The sequence below is a fragment of the Culex pipiens genome, chromosome 2, assembly GCF_016801865.2.
Source record: "Culex pipiens pallens isolate TS chromosome 2, TS_CPP_V2, whole genome shotgun sequence".
In the NCBI taxonomy this organism is placed as follows: domain Eukaryota; kingdom Metazoa; phylum Arthropoda; class Insecta; order Diptera; family Culicidae; genus Culex; species Culex pipiens.
The window spans coordinates 163,748,881-163,764,712 of NC_068938.1; the positions used below are offsets into that span (position 1 = coordinate 163,748,881).

The 15,832-nt window shown below is 33.6% G+C and overlaps 1 protein-coding gene and 1 non-coding gene across 2 annotated transcripts in view; one reads left to right on the plus strand and one right to left on the minus strand.

Annotated features, from left to right (window-relative positions):
- Window positions 1-4,658: 4,658 nt before the first annotated feature.
- The window catches only part of LOC128092761 (protein king tubby 1), a 54,133-nt gene continuing 42,959 nt past the window's right edge, over window positions 4,659-15,832 (minus strand). Inside the window, exon 6 of the mRNA XM_052707326.1 lies at window positions 4,659-10,298. Within this exon, the coding sequence (XP_052563286.1) occupies window positions 10,029-10,298 (270 nt within the window). The 3' untranslated portion in view covers window positions 4,659-10,028. The remainder of the gene's footprint in view (window positions 10,299-15,832) is intronic.
- On the plus strand, window positions 10,595-10,666 carry Trnap-agg (transfer RNA proline (anticodon AGG)). Its single transcript has one exon. It is a non-coding gene; the product is annotated as a tRNA-Pro (tRNA).

Here is a 15,832-nt window from a genome sequence, read left to right on the forward strand (position 1 = left end):
CCGCTTGCTTGCCTTGAGAATAATAGCTCATCTTTTAAAATCACTTATGCCAATGGTCGTATCGCTTGCTTAGAGTGAATCCCAGACCTTTACCCATCACAACGACCAACTCCCCGCGACACTTACGCAACCTTGTTGTTTAAATTCGATCAAATTTGGTCAAGCGGTCAATTTGATCGAGTTCCACAATAGGGCTGGGAAAAAGAGCCTGCGGTTTCGCTACCTTTTTCTAAGTAAGTCAAGCATCAACAATCCCCGTGCTCCGCATCCTTTTTCCTTCCCGGTGAATGGTGGAGATGGGAGCGGCCGGCAATGGATGGCTCTCATGGTGCTGCCTGTCCTGTTCTGGTGGAATTGGTTTTAAATCCCTTTAATCAATTTCTAAGCAACCTAGGCTAGACAATCAACACATATACATGACGAAATCCAGTCTGCAACCCGCTAAGATCACCATCTCCATGCGAATGCGAATGCGAATGCGAATGCGAAACAGAATTGAATAGAATTGAATAAATTTACTATGGTCAGTTTTCAGATCGGCCAAAGTTTGAAAAATCATTGAAAATCGAGAATTTTACATAATGATTCGCTTTTACCTTCAACATTGAATCTCGAAATTTACACATTCGGATCAGTATTATCTTATAGATGACATTATTTTTTTTTTTTGTTTTCTCCTGGAATGCATATTTTTTATAAGCGCTGGAATCTGGGTGATGGAACCTGGGTGATGAATAGAGAGAATGCGTATTTGGAAAACTCTCAAATTCGGAACAAAATGCAAAACGCATTTTCTTTTAGACCCTACTGTTTTAAACGCCTTATTTATGCCATTCTATTGCTTTTGCACTTGTAAAAATTGTTCTTTTTTTTCATAATACTTAATTTCAAGAATGTTTCATCAAAAGCAGAAAACACTGCATGCAAACTGCATATTCCACAAAAAAATTGAGCAAACAGCTCATAGAAGCAAAACAACACTTGAGTTTCATTGGTTCTAGCCTGGGTGCTGAATAGTGGTCCGCAAAACGGCCTCAATTTTGAACTGTCAAAGTGGAACCAATTTATTGTTCGCCAAAAGTAGAGAGTATTGTTACCGATCATTATTTTTTTTTTTGCAGGAATTAAAAATATGTAGCTTTTGAGGACCTGAAGTTGAAGTCAAGAAATCTTAAGAAAGTTGAAGGCGAGATCCTCATTTTTTATAATTATGAATGGAAACAGTTTATTGAGTCTTTGTTAACATCTACAAAGTAGTAGGCTGTTCAAGCACAAGCATGACTTTTTTCTTACTGATAAATGAGCAATTTTATAATCAGTGGTATGTGTTTTATTTAGTCTATTTTTTTCATTTTTTTTTTTTTTGCTGAAAAAAGGAAAGTGTGTTTTCAATTTCAATCGGTTAGAAGAAGTTTTTTTTACGGGTGACGAAGAACTGCGGCGAGAGTGTTATTCGGCGATGTCGTAGATAAATTCCCTGGCTGATTTTTGAAACTTGTAGCTCTTCCTGGTCCAGCGAAAAAACATCGCTGATCCAACAAACAGAAAAGATTTTCACTGAACCGTTACGTATTCTAACGGAATAAAACAATTAAGACAGCTTCTAGATAGATACAACCCCATCGACTCCATAAACAATTTCCATTCATAATTATAAAAAAACTACGATCTCGCTATCACCCTTCTTAAGATTTCTTGATTTCAACTTCAGGTCCTCAAAAGCAACATTTTTTTAATTCTTGCAAAAAAAAAATAATGATCGGTAACAATACTCCCTACTTTTGGCGAACAATAAATTGGTTCCACTTTGACAGTTCAAAATTGAGGCCGTTTTGCGGACCACTATTCAGCACCCAGGCTGGAACCAATGAAACTCAAGTGTTGTTATGCTTCTATGAGTTGTTTGCATGCAGTGTTTTCTGCTTTTGATGAAACGTTCTTGAAATTAAGTATTATGAAAAAAAAAGAACAATTTTTACGAGTGCAAAAGCAATAGAATGGCATAAATAAGGCGTTTAAAACAGTAGGGTCTAAAAGAAAATACGTTTTGCATTTTGTTCCGAATTTGAGAGTGTTTCAAATATGTGGAATGACTGGATTTAATGGAAGTACCTATCGGGAAATCCACAAAAAAAAATGATTTTGGAGGTATTTTCAACAATATTTGACGTCTCTAATGTCTAATTTCAGCATATTATAGTCCAGACTCGATTACCGGAAGGCCTTGGCAAAATTTCACTTGTCTTATTTTTTTATTGTTGAGCTTTAAAATGACCCCTAAACTACTCTAAAGTGACTTAGAATTTTCAAATCCAAGATGGCGGCCAAAATGGCGGTTATGAAATATTGAAAAAATGCATTTTTTTTTATTTTAGATGCAATCAATCATTCAAATTTGACTAAAATGGGGTCGTAGAACTCAAACTTGATGTTAAACGTAAGAAAATAAAAAATATAAGAAAAAAAAATCGTGATTCGATTATCCGAAGTCCCATACAAACCTTAGGATACTCGAACTTCGGATAATCGAAACTTCGAATAATCGAGGCTTCGGATAATCGAGTTTGGACTATTTTCAATAGGTTTCAATTTGGTAAGTGATTTTTTAATAAAAGTGATCAAACTTCATGGAAACTATATTGGAAAGAACGCTTATGTCATTTCTTATCACCCTTCAACGTTGTGTTATACGAAATTGCTTGTTTTCTAAGAAGGTGGTCATCAAAAATAGTTTTAAGTAATTTTTCAAGGGAACATCCCAAAGCATAAGCATAATACACTGAATTCATAAATTTGTATGATTTTTATGGATTTGGCGCTATAGTTATATTAGTCATGCCATTTTATAGAATAATCTCGGTTCCAAACCAAATTTAAAATCTTGCGTAAATGATGTCTTCACCAAAATATAATTAATGTTTATTTTATGATCGCTCTTTAAAATACTATGTGTAAAACAATTGCAAGTCTGCTAAAAATATACTTTATTCCCCTGATTATTTTTTTTATATTTTGTTTGAATAAATCTTTGTATGAATTTTCGATAATCAAAGAAGACATTTTGCATTTGTCCATACAAGTCTCAATACTATTTTGGCAAATAAAATATTCAAAAAATAGTATCTTCAGAACGGATTTTCTAGTCGATTTGGTGTGTTCGGTATAGCTTCATTCTTAGAAATTGCGATATTGTGCTCAGTTTCAAAGTCACTTAAATAAAATGCTTAAAGAGCGAGTCCACGAATAGGGCATACCCCTTTGTATGGGACGTCGTTTGGACCTCACCAATCTGCCTGAAATTTTCAGGGGTTGTTTGTACATATAAAACTAGCATCTGGCCAAAATATGAGCACTCTAGGTCAACGGGAAGTGGGGCAAATCGGAACACAAAGTTTGAAGGTTCAAAAATGTCAAAAATATTAAAAAGGCTGTAACTTAGGCAAAATTCAATTTAATTTCAAAATTCAAAATGCATCTGAAAGGGCTTAAAAATGCAACAAAATGCAGGGTAGAGCATCCCAATTGGTTAAATCTAAAGGGAGTTATTGGCATTTTAGTGAAAAAATAGCATAATTTTCAAACCCAAATAAATCAGCAACTCTGCTTCCGATTTATTTATTAATATTTTGTTTACTTTCAAAGTTTTTATATCAACTTATCAACACATATACTTATATATTTTCATCACTTTTGAGTTAATGATGCAGTTTGGTTCAAAATCGTGTGCTCTTTCAGAAAAGCCTATAACATCTAGCACTTTGTTCTAAAAATCAGGAGAAAATTCAGTTTTTTGGCAAAAACTTAACACGTAACCTTATGTGTGGGACAAACTTCAAATACGTTTTTCTCAGCTTGCTGTTTTTGCATATGGGACATTTAAGCGAACATGGGCAGTATAGTGACCTAAAAGTAGAACTATTGCAAATTTGGTGCGGCCCGAGGTTGCTAAAAGTCAAATTAGAACCACACTCTACTTTAAATTGAGCCTGGGGGTTGGTAGCATAAGTTTGAAGTTCATTTTCCGAGTGAATTTGAAACCAAAACAGAAAAAAAATCATTCAAGAATGCGTGAAATAGTGAAACAGATTACATTTCTTTTGTTAAATTATTTCTTATTGTTTTTTTGGAAATGTGAAGATTATTTTTTAAGTAAGTTGTTTTTGTTTGCATTTGAGAGCAAGATTTTTTCCAAAACGATGTTTTTTTTTTCAAATAAGTTAATATCTATAAGGCAGCTGAAATCAAATCTTAAAGATTCTTGTCATTCGTTTGTTAATAACGTTCCTATGCTTTTCACGACATCAATAGAATTTTATTTTGTCCAACTGGATTCGACTGCTAACTAACGTCTTTTCTTCGGTTGTACTGTAAATAATTTTGGCTTTGAGCACAATTTCTGTTCATAATATTAAATTAGTTTCGATTTTATATTGTTTTTTTTTCCTCTATTTTATATTCTTACTTACTGGCTGGCAACAGGGCGATGCCTCTGTGCTCTCTTATGCTAACTAAATAGGAAAACCAGCAAACTTAGCACAAGAGAGCACAAAGGCATCGAGGGATTGGGGGGAAACCAATTTAACTGAAAATTGCAAAAGGATTTCAAACCAAAGGAATGAGATATTCACATGGATAGGAAGAAAAACCAAAAACCACACATTTTCAACTAAAAATTTCTTAACACACAATACAAAACTATGTACAGGATGGCCTTACGTAGCTAACCTGAAAGCATTCGCACGCAATGTTTTCTTTCGCACCTCATTTTGAGTGACTCTGTTTTGATACAATGTTTGTCCGACTACTTCTTTTCTTAACGCCTTCTATTTGTTTTATCTTGTTTTCTGTATGTTATTTTGATTATGACACAACCATTTCCATTTCCTCGTTTCGAGTCGCAATGTTAGTTTTTTGTTTGTTCGATATTTTAATTGTTTACTTCTAGTTTGAAACTTCTGTGTAGTTTCTTCGCTACGTAAGATTTTGATGATGAATAACCGCGTTTTTTCTGATTTCACCGTTTTAGTTAACTGAAGATTGGGCAAGCATGATGCTATGTTTGTTTGTTTTGTTTATTTCAAATTTACAATAAATATTTTGTTTATTCCTACCAATTTTCGTTTTTCAGAACGATGTCTCGCCTCGCTTTCAGTAATCTTGTTTTAATTTTCATTATGTTTTACTTTGTTTTGCATTGTTCACTACCTCTCTTTGAGCGCGAACATTAGGCCTGTGTTTTTTTTTTTCTTCTTTCAAAGTAATGAGCAATTATTGTACCTTGTCATTGAATTCTCAGTCGCTAATACTGCTTTCATTGTTGTTGTTTTTCTCTTGTGTTTTTGTCTTGTTTTTGAATCTATACATAAATATTTTAAATCTTGTCTTTTCATTCACAGTGCTACTACTCTCGAATTTGTAACTTGAGTCTTACGAATGTAAACTTGTGTGATCTTTTTTCGCACGAGCTGAGTTCAAGAAGAGTTTAAACTAGTCAAGCCATTTGACTACTCAATTTAAACAAACACATTGTTGGAGTCTGATGAAATCCAAATTAAAAAAAAAAGTTCAGCACCAAATTCAATTATTTTTTGAATGATGCTGATCTTACGAACAATCGGAAATTACAAAATAGTGTCCTTCATCAATAGGTTCGAGTAGTATAAAACTTTCATTGCTCAACTTGGGAATAACATTTTTTGATATTTGAAAATACTAGGCCAATAACATTTTATGTTATTAATAACAAGATTTGTTATTCGTCATTATGATTTTTTTGTTATTGGATTGTTATTGTAATAACAGACTTATAACATTCTTAGTAATTCTTAGAACAAAAATTTGTTATTATTTTTTATTATTTTAACAACTAATCCGATCATCTCAATAACAGTTGGAGGTATTCTTCTATAACAAAATATGTTATTCCAAAGTTGTTTTGGCTTTCAACCAATATCACCAAAAACAAATTTTGTTAAGATAACATAAACTGTTATTAAACCCTTATTCAAAAATAGACTTTTAAAGAAGATTCCATAACACTTTCTGTTATTTTAACAGTATTTGTTATTGAAATGGCATGAATTTTGTTATTACCGTCTGCTCGGGCTCTTATTTTTTTCATCCAGTGTGAGAACAACTTCAAGCATAAGAAATGATAACTTTTCATTGTGTTGGAATATTATCGTTTCAATATTTTGTTTTTCAACTAGCAAAACAAAAAATCAAGACAATTGTAAAGAAAATTTCCTACTGATTTCAACTTAGCCAGTGGATCCCAATTTTTAACTGCAATCATTCTCAATTCATAGGGAACATATTACAAGGTGTCCCAAAACATATCCAGAGTTTCTTTTGAAAAGGACCAATAAACTATTGTCTTTCATATGTTTATAGGACCTAATCAAAAAAAACTCTGGATATGCACCTTGAATTTTTGTCTTCCTCGCTGAGATAAGGCTCCTGCTCTCAAAATGAACTTTTCACATAAAGCTCGTAGACCCACCTTCATCTTTACCTATCGACTCGAAAACTGAACAAATGTCTGTCTACCTGTGTTTAAAGTTTAAAACCCAGATAAAAATTATTTGCCCATATTTGGTTAGAAGTGAGAAAGGCACGCAGGTGGATTAAGTTAGTTTTCATAAATACTTAGACGGGGCCAAATGATTTGTCCGCATTGATTGTGTGAAGAATTTGGGGCGGTTCGCTTTTCGTACATATCGAATACAGTTTTTTGGCTTGAATGCATCATTGTAGAATAGATCGTATTGAAAAATTTGACCAACACAAAATGAAAAGATAATCATTGGTAATTTTTGACTGGGTTTAAAATCATTACATCACATATAAACCAATCAAGACAAATGTGAAATCAAATGTGGAGTCTAGGAAGATTGTTTTTTTGATAAACTCAGAACTTCTCAGTAAATTGAAAAGAAGTAAATTTTTATTTTTTTGCATTTTGTTACTTCAAAATATTTACTGATAAAAAATAAATTATCGCGAAATTTCAGTTTTTGAAACATGAGGCAAAAGGCAACATTTTTTTAATCATAATTTTCCAAAAATATTGAAAATGAACTCCAAAAAAATCTCAAATCATTTGCAATCGAAAAGTACTTCACATTATTTGTTATTTAAGTTGTTTTCTATTATTATTTTTAAGTTGCTCTAAATAAGAAAACTCTCTACAAATATAATTTTTGACTTTGAAAATCGGACAAATATTTGCTGAGATTGGTAACTATTCGATTGATCTCCAACTTTTTTTTTGTAATTTGTAATTATTGGAAACGATAGCCTGTTAGTTTAACACTATGTATCAAGGTTAAGCAGCTTCGAAAAAGTAAAAAATTTGTGAAATTTTCCAATTTTCAAAAAAAAATTATATACAAAAACCAGTGTCAGGCAAAATATTTCAAAAGGAAAAAAAATATGTCGATTGTTTTTGATATTTCGCAAATTATTTAATTGAAAAGATTGCCAAATTTCAAAAACATGTAATTGTTCAAGCTATTCTGCCGTTCTACGCATAATTGTCCCATGTCATTTTTTGTGCGTAGAACGGCAGTATTGTCAGTTAAAAAAGAAGGCTTATATAAAGAATCTCAGGTATTACTTTCCTCAAATTAGATTATCGTAAACCGGAGTGACATTTAATAGCCGGGGAGAAGTTTTGATTTAAAAAAATGAAATATACGTATTGAATACAAACTAAATGGTATAGAACCATACTAAGCTTGGTAGAGAAGTGTTCAAAGTAACTCAAGACGTAGTTTACAACAAATTTTGAAAAGTTTCAAAAATTATTCAATTCACAGAAATTGTTTGAAATGTGTTTGACTCATGCTACAAAGTTGGTGTTGGTGACTTTGCGGCAACATTTTTTATGAAAAAACATTTTTTAATGAATTCTGATCAAAGTTGAAGTTGAAAAACTAAGTTGAACAAATATTACGTTGTGAATTTATCGAATAAAATATAAAAAGTAACCGATTTCACAAGATCAATTTAATTTGTAAACTTTTAGGCTTAAATTTGAAACAAACCCAGACACTATAAAAGTAGCCCGGTTTTTTAATAACAATTTTCAAAGAAACATTTTGTTTAAGTACCATTGAAAAAACTTTTATTTTTAAACATACATGGAAATTGTGTGGCCTCCCCACTACAGTAATTGTTCGATAAATGTGCTGAGAACGTAGCCCAGTTCCAAAACTGACCGAAAAAGAACTGTACATGTTTGAACAATATTAATCTTAAGACAAGTCTTGCTGGCTGAATAATATTAGAAAAAAAACCCGTATCTCTTTAAAACAGAATACCAAGGAAATCACTCTGAAAAACAACATAAAAACATGGAACAATTACACAACTCGACATTTTTGAATTTGATGTCAGTAAAAGCTTAAGTTTCGTCAAGGTATGATATATTTCGGCTCCATGAACACAGTCTTCACAGTCTGAACTTTATTGAATTTGTAAATTGAAGGTATAAATGCTTTGAAATCATTCTAAGAAACCAATCACCTCCTTTGAATTTATCTTTCTCAAAATGCAATCAACATTATTATTTGTACCCGATATTTACAACTTTATTCTTTCGCAGAAAATTCACTGTTTTTTTTTTTTTTTTGAAAAATTGACACGTGCAAAGTGATTTGTCAAAATAGCAACGGTATTTTCCTTTCGGAAAAAAATAACTTTTTTGTTTGCTTTTGGAAAAAACGCTTTACTCAGAAGTCTTTGGAAAAGTGTGGCTATGAGGGCAGAACCATTTTTTTTTATAGATTCGCAATTTTTGACTGATGTTGACAACAGTGCCCTACGCATAATTGTGCATTTGAGAAAAACGCGGTTCAAACTTTTCCACTGACCAAAGTTTGAAGCTTTTCCAAAATTTATTTCCCGAAATTTAGACATTTAATTATTATATTTCGTTATCACTCTAAAGATCGAAAAGTCATCAATTCGAATCTTAAACGCTACTGAAAATCCAAGATGTTTTTTTGAAGACTAATCGGAAATTTAATGGAAAGTGACAGGTCATTTTATAACGTTAACGTTACCTTCAATTGTAGTCTCAAAATCGAAATTCCGCCCGATAATCCCGGAAAAGATTTTTGAAGTTTCTGAATCCTTTAATCTTTGCTATTGAACATATTCTTTAATTAATTTTTCAACCATCTCTCATCATGAAACGGTTGACAAATTGTGGTCACCAGAAGCCCCAAATTATTCCGATTCATCCTTGCGGGACGGCTCCCTCTCTATCTCTCCTGCGGTCATGGCCGCAGATTTATGGTTTGGCTTTATTATGGTGACCGATGACTCAGTGGCGCGTAACGGCGACTGCGGCCAAGCACGCGTTTGTCCTCTTCCTCTTTAATGGGAATTCACGAAATTACGCTGACAGGCTCCACTCGGACTCGAGTGGGAAATCCCCATGAACAAAAAAAGAAAGAAATGACCCACTTGCGTGCCAATTGCTTATTATCGTACATTCCATCTCCGTTTGTCGCAGAAGGGCTATTGAGATTTGTGTTTTTCTTGGAAAAAGTGAGGTTATGTCTAGACAAAACGTGAAACGATTAAAATCCACTTGAACGCCGCTCGTGCCGAAAATCGATCGCGTCCTTTTTTTTTCTTTTCCTAGTCGTGTGAGCCAATTCTTAGAGAAATAATAAAACTTAATAAATACTACGTTCAAATCTCGTGTCCTTAACTATTTCAATCTCAAGCTCTTTACAATTCCTTGCGCGTACTAAAACTACAACTTGACCCTTTCTTTGAGTGTTCAAGCTTGTGTGACTTTTCATAGAAATCTCTATTTGTTACCATTTTTTGTTTGTCTAATTTTGCTCTTTTGCTCACTATAATTGAAGTTCGTGCGTTCCTCCCGGCTAAACGCTACACTAAATTGTACCTGATGAAAGAATTCGCTCCGAAATTCCTCTTCAAAAAAAAACTCAGCTCTCAACACATGGTGTTTCCCTTTAGCCTTAAACGCCCTATAAAACCCCTCCCCTCTACTCGCAGGCCAGCTTCCCGTCGAAGCTGCTCAGTGCGATCGCAAACGCCTGGAACGCGCACAGCGGGTACCGGAAATCCATCGTGAAAATGTCGTCCGACGTCCGGCCAAACTGCATCACGATGTAGTCCGGGTCGGAGTCGTGCACCAGCTGAAAGTTCTTAACGGACGCTTGCGTGACCCGGCCGTGGAAGTTGAGCACGTACGACTGCGTCTCGTCGTTCCAGATGGGCGTCTTGTTGTGCAGTTCAACGACATTGTCCATGTGCTGCGAAAGGGGAAAGGAACGGAGATCGGAATTAATATACAAGGTGTTGTTGACCGGTGTAAAGGGAAATTTGAACGCGAGTATGACGAAATTACGTGAAAACGATTCTTTGCACGCAGGGGAAGTTATTTGGAAACATGAGTTGGTAATAATACTGTGATGATTGCGGAGAAGTGAAACAAGGCCAAACCATCGAAAGCATCAAATAACAACTGACGACAACAACGGTCATGATCGATCCCTTCTTTTGGCAGAAGTTGAACTTGGTCGACATGTTTCAATTCACCTTCACATCGGGCTCGTTGGTCTAGGGGTATGATTTTCGCTTAGGGTGCGAGAGGTCCCGGGTTCAAATCCCGGACGAGCCCACTGACTTTTTTTAGGAAGATGAAACTTCTTTTGCTGTAAGTTATTCTTAGGCTATGTTATGCGTGATTTTAAGGATAATTTCCAAAAAGTTGACGACGAGGTTTTTAAATGGTGCATGTTTAATAGGTTTGTCAAATACCTTCCAAAGATGCACAGAAATGGTAAAGATGAATCCAAAATGATATCGATATTTCCCGTAATTTTCAAAATAGTAAAATGTGTGACCGAGCCACGTAGCCCAGTGGTAACGCTTCCGCCTCGTAAGCGGTAAATCGCAAATCCCGGCTCGGACCAACACAAACTGGTGATCTTTTCCCTTCTGGAATCGATTGCTTAGTAAAGGGAAGGTAGTGTATCGTCACAAACTGGACCTTATCACGACACCTTAGGGAGGCGACCTATGGAATGTTAACATTAACCTTATCATGTTAACATTAAGTTGAGAATGAAATTGCCACTGAATCCGCTTTGTAAATGCCGCCCCGATACTCTTCAAGGGTGTTCCCCTCAGGAACTGGGAAAGATTTACTTTTTTACTTTTTTTTAATGTGTGTAACAGAAATCTCGGTCCAAAAAGCTCTGGTTGATGTGCACCGTTAGGAACTCATTTCTTTTGACAGTGTTTCCAGATATTCGATATGAACCCTTCATTTTTTTGAATACAGTGCCATACCTATTGTGGCAACCCGACTTTTCGACACATTTCCTCTCGTCAAGAATGACTTAAAGCTTCACACAATAACGATCAATTTAAAAATTGACGTTGATTTTTGACAAGCAAAAATGTTTTAAAAATTTTTGTTGCCAAAAACAGGATGGCACTTGTAGGGATTATGGGTTGCAGGATTGAATATGTAATAAATTATTAAATGAGTATTTATTATAAGATTGATATAATTCATAAATAAGAGTTTAGAGCGCAACGAAAAGTGCGCACCTCCATGAATATTGCCTTGTTAGCTGATTGCGGATTGAGTGCAAGAGTGCGGTAGCGAGCTGCGAAAGAGAACAACGAGCGAGAAAACAACGAGATGCGCGCGGCCGGCGAAAGAGAGAATGAAGATTGTCAAATCAGTTTTGTGGTTAATTTGTGTGGAATAAAACGGGTTGTTTGTTAATTGCAAAATATCTGTGTTTTTATTATAAAAGAAAGACCCCGATCACGACAATGGCACAGTCCGGTAAGTCGAACCTTTTGATTAATGAAAGATCATTTGTTTTGCTTGAATTGATGTGTTGTGATATCCAACGACAGCACTGTACACCGAGGTATATGCATATTTGGATACTTTATTAGATTGAACTGGATTTTTATTATTTTTTTTAAAGTTCAAGAACATTGAAAGATTGTTGAAACACAATTTTTAAAAAGTTTACCATTATTTTGCCACAAAAGCATTGTATGACCAATGCATTTTTTTAAGTTTAGTTCTCCGCTTTCCTCGCCTCTCCCCGGCTTTCTGCCGTTTCCGGCAAAAAATCCTTAAAAATCAGGGAGACAAACAATTAATCAAGGCAGCCCTTATTATTTAAAAATGTTGGAAAAACGCTTGAAATTTTAAATTTAATTTCTAGAGTTTTTTTTTTTTTGAAAAGGTCCTATAAACCAAATTTTAAATTTTTGCTTTTTGGGTGTTTTTAGAACCGCTTTGAGTCAGGGGTATTCAAAAACACCCAAAAAGCAAAAAGTGCTAATTTTGTTTATAGGACCTTTTAAAAAAAAAACTCGAGATTTTAACCTTGTTTTATAACCCAAAACATAATAAAATCTTTTCGATATTGGGTTGCTGAGTTCAAATGTGACTCCAAAAATCCTCTTTAAATGTTTTAAATGATTAAAATAGAATATTTGTCAAAATTTTCACATTAACGATTAAATTCAACTAATATAGGCAACTCTAGAATACTTTTCCAAAACAGCCAATGCGCAATGAATTTCTTATGTACGTACATAGGACTTTTTGACTTTACTTATTATTCAAGAATTGTAAAAATAGCAAAAATATCAGAAATCCATATTAATTTAAAAATCCATTGATATTTTACAGGAATTGTTGGAAAAATTGTTTAAAAATCCCTTTGCAAAGATATATTATTATAGTTTCACTTGATTCAAAAATAAAATACCGCCATTTTCAAAGGTTTAAAATTGTGTCGCCTCTTTTGAAATATTTTTCTCCAAAAAAAAACAGTGAAAAAGCATTTGTAATAATGAAAATTTTTCAATATATTTAGACATTACGACAAAATGTTCATCCTTTAATTTGACTTTGACTTTTTTTTGGATTTGCTTCTTTCATAATTTTAAACCAGTTGAACCAAAACTGACGCAAATATGTAATTTTTTGATGTCCAATATTTAAATGACGAAAATGTCCAAAACAATATCCGAAAAAAAACTTCAACTTTTTTTCTATTTTACCAAAAAAAAAAACAATTTATCTCATTTAGCCCGCAAGCTCAAGTGACCTTAAATTTTGGCCCGTTCCCTTGCTCTTTAGTGATTTAGGAATATGTTATCCAAGATGGCAGCTAACTCCTCAATTTAACTAATCTAGGGTACCTAAACCCTTTGTGATCTTTGACCTAAGAAATTATAAAGTCAAATATGATAGAAAAAAAAGGTTATCCTTAGGTTCTACGGAGAGCTTCGTATAAATGAATTTTGGATTACATTAAAAATAATTAAAAATCAGGCTTATATTCTGCAAATAAAAATAAGTTGGCATTATTTTCCCATAACTGCATAAATAATAATAATGAAAATAGAACCATCATCAATTCAAAACAATTTGAAAGAAATTTGTCCACGTTTGTAATCATTTTAAGCATGTTTAGCCTGTTTGAAAATATTTTGAATATTTGTGACATTTCGATGACCAATAACGCAAAAAGGTTTTTTTTCTGCAAAAAAAATCGTTAAAACTTCGATAAAATTCTTTTAATTGTAAACAACTGAGCTCTCTACACAGAAAAAAAAATGATGGTAATATTCATCAGGAAATGGTGACAGATTTTGTGGCAAAATAATTGATAAATTTTACCCCAGAAAATGATGAATTTTCATCAGTTTTTGATGAATATTCATCAGGTTCACATTTTTAACAAATTTTTTATGTAATATTACACAAATAAAGAGGTAATATTCAACCTACCAAATTTTCAACATTCCAAAATTCAACTTTTTTTTTCTGTGTAGATTTTCGTATGTTTTATCCTAAATTATAATTTTGTTTTTGCTATTAGGACAAAATTCATCCATCAAATTATACATTTTTTCGGAGGCACAAAGTCAATAAAGAGTCAATCTCGAGATACAGATTTTTGATAATTTTCATGGCACTTTTGTATGGACAGCCCCCAAATTTGTACGGAGACTTGTATGGATGAACAAATGACGCATAATGGCATATTTGAACAACTAAAATTTATTTGTACCCTTTTATGAAAATGCCAATAATTTAAACTGGTATCGATGGAATCCAAATAAATAAATACAATAAAAACGTTGAGAATTGCTCAAGTTTACTGGTGTTAAAGCATTTTAAATTCTTTCTTTTCATTTTAATGATGAAATTACAATTTAAAACGTCGTTGCAATTTTTAGAGAATGGCTAGATAGTTCTGGCCATTACTCTTGAGAGTTGACCTTAACTAGGAATCATATTTAGGTATATAAACATGAAATAAATATTAGCAACTCTCATTTTTCAATTATTATATTCATGAATAAAGATCTAATAAAAAAAATTGAATCAATTTTGCTATTCTAGGAATTCCTGTCCACAAATCTGCTAAACCCACATAATAAAATTACCCCTTTCGTTCCACATCGCCCGGTCAAAGTTTGCGCAAGGATAACCCCCAATCAATGCGAAAAGGATAATCCCTACGTCTCGCTCGTGTAATAAATCGGCCGACCCGCAGGGATTGAATTACTTGCTCTGTCTCCATCCGACGACGTCCTTCATTATATTCATACGACTTCTGTTGGTGCTGCGGTCGTTTACCATGTGTGACAAAGTTACTTTTTCCAATTTTTTATGTCGGTCTTTGTATAGGATAAGTTGGGGTTAAAACAAGTTTTTTCATAATTTTTATTGAACGTTTTATTTTTATCTTGACATTTAAACTTATTGCAAAAAAAGTAATTGAATCATAATTCTTTTTTATTAATATTCAATTTAAAAAAATATCAGACTCCTCAATCTCACCTTTTAAAGTTTGCACCTTACGTGAGGGAATGCTGTGAGCGTGTGACCCAAGTAAAAGATATGCCAGAACTTGAACTTGACACGTGGTGGGGGCGACCTCCCGTATCACCACCGTTTCAGTTCAGGGCTGGTCGAGAAAGTTTAAGCGGGTCGGGGACACCCAGAGAGACAGAAAAAAAGAGCAGAAAATCTTCGTCAAAACTACGAAGCCCCGGTGAGCAAGTAAGGATAAGCGGAAGTGCTGCCAAACATTGAACATCGAAAAAACAAACAGTCACAATATATTTTTCTACTGATAAGCATTTGTTATATCTCAAACCTTGGAATAACCTTAGAAATAACGACCCAAAATCAACCCAAAACGAGCGGTCTAACTTAAATTTGAATGTCAAAAACGCCATCACTGCAAAAGCTGGAAGACACATTTCCTGGAAGGAAATCACCGCACGTTCGCTCGCTCAAGTCATCCGCCATCCATCAGACCGGAACATGCCACTCCAGGGACTTGTAATAAAGGTTTGAGTTATTGTTAAATATTTTTCAAAGAAATTTTGAAGAAAATCAGATGCGATTTTCTAACAAATATAATAACTAAAACATTAACACATATACACACTTAGATTTTTTACCGAATTCGGTGAAGTTTACCGAATCTTCAACTGCTGAACAGTTTGGTAAACAGAAAATTACCGAATTCATCATTATTCTCTAAAATTTTGTTCATTTTTACTTTACCAACTTTTAAACTACTGAATTCAGAAAAAAAAATCTAAGTGTGTATGCAAAATTTTTAACGCCTAAAGAAGTTTTGGTAAACCAAGTTCATGTTTGCGAGTTTGCCGTAAACAAGATTGTGAGTTTGGCAAACTGTCAAGCAAAAAAAGTTCAAGTTTGTTTTTTTGTTTGCCATAGTCTAATACCTCCTTAACAATGTTTCACCGAAAATCGGTA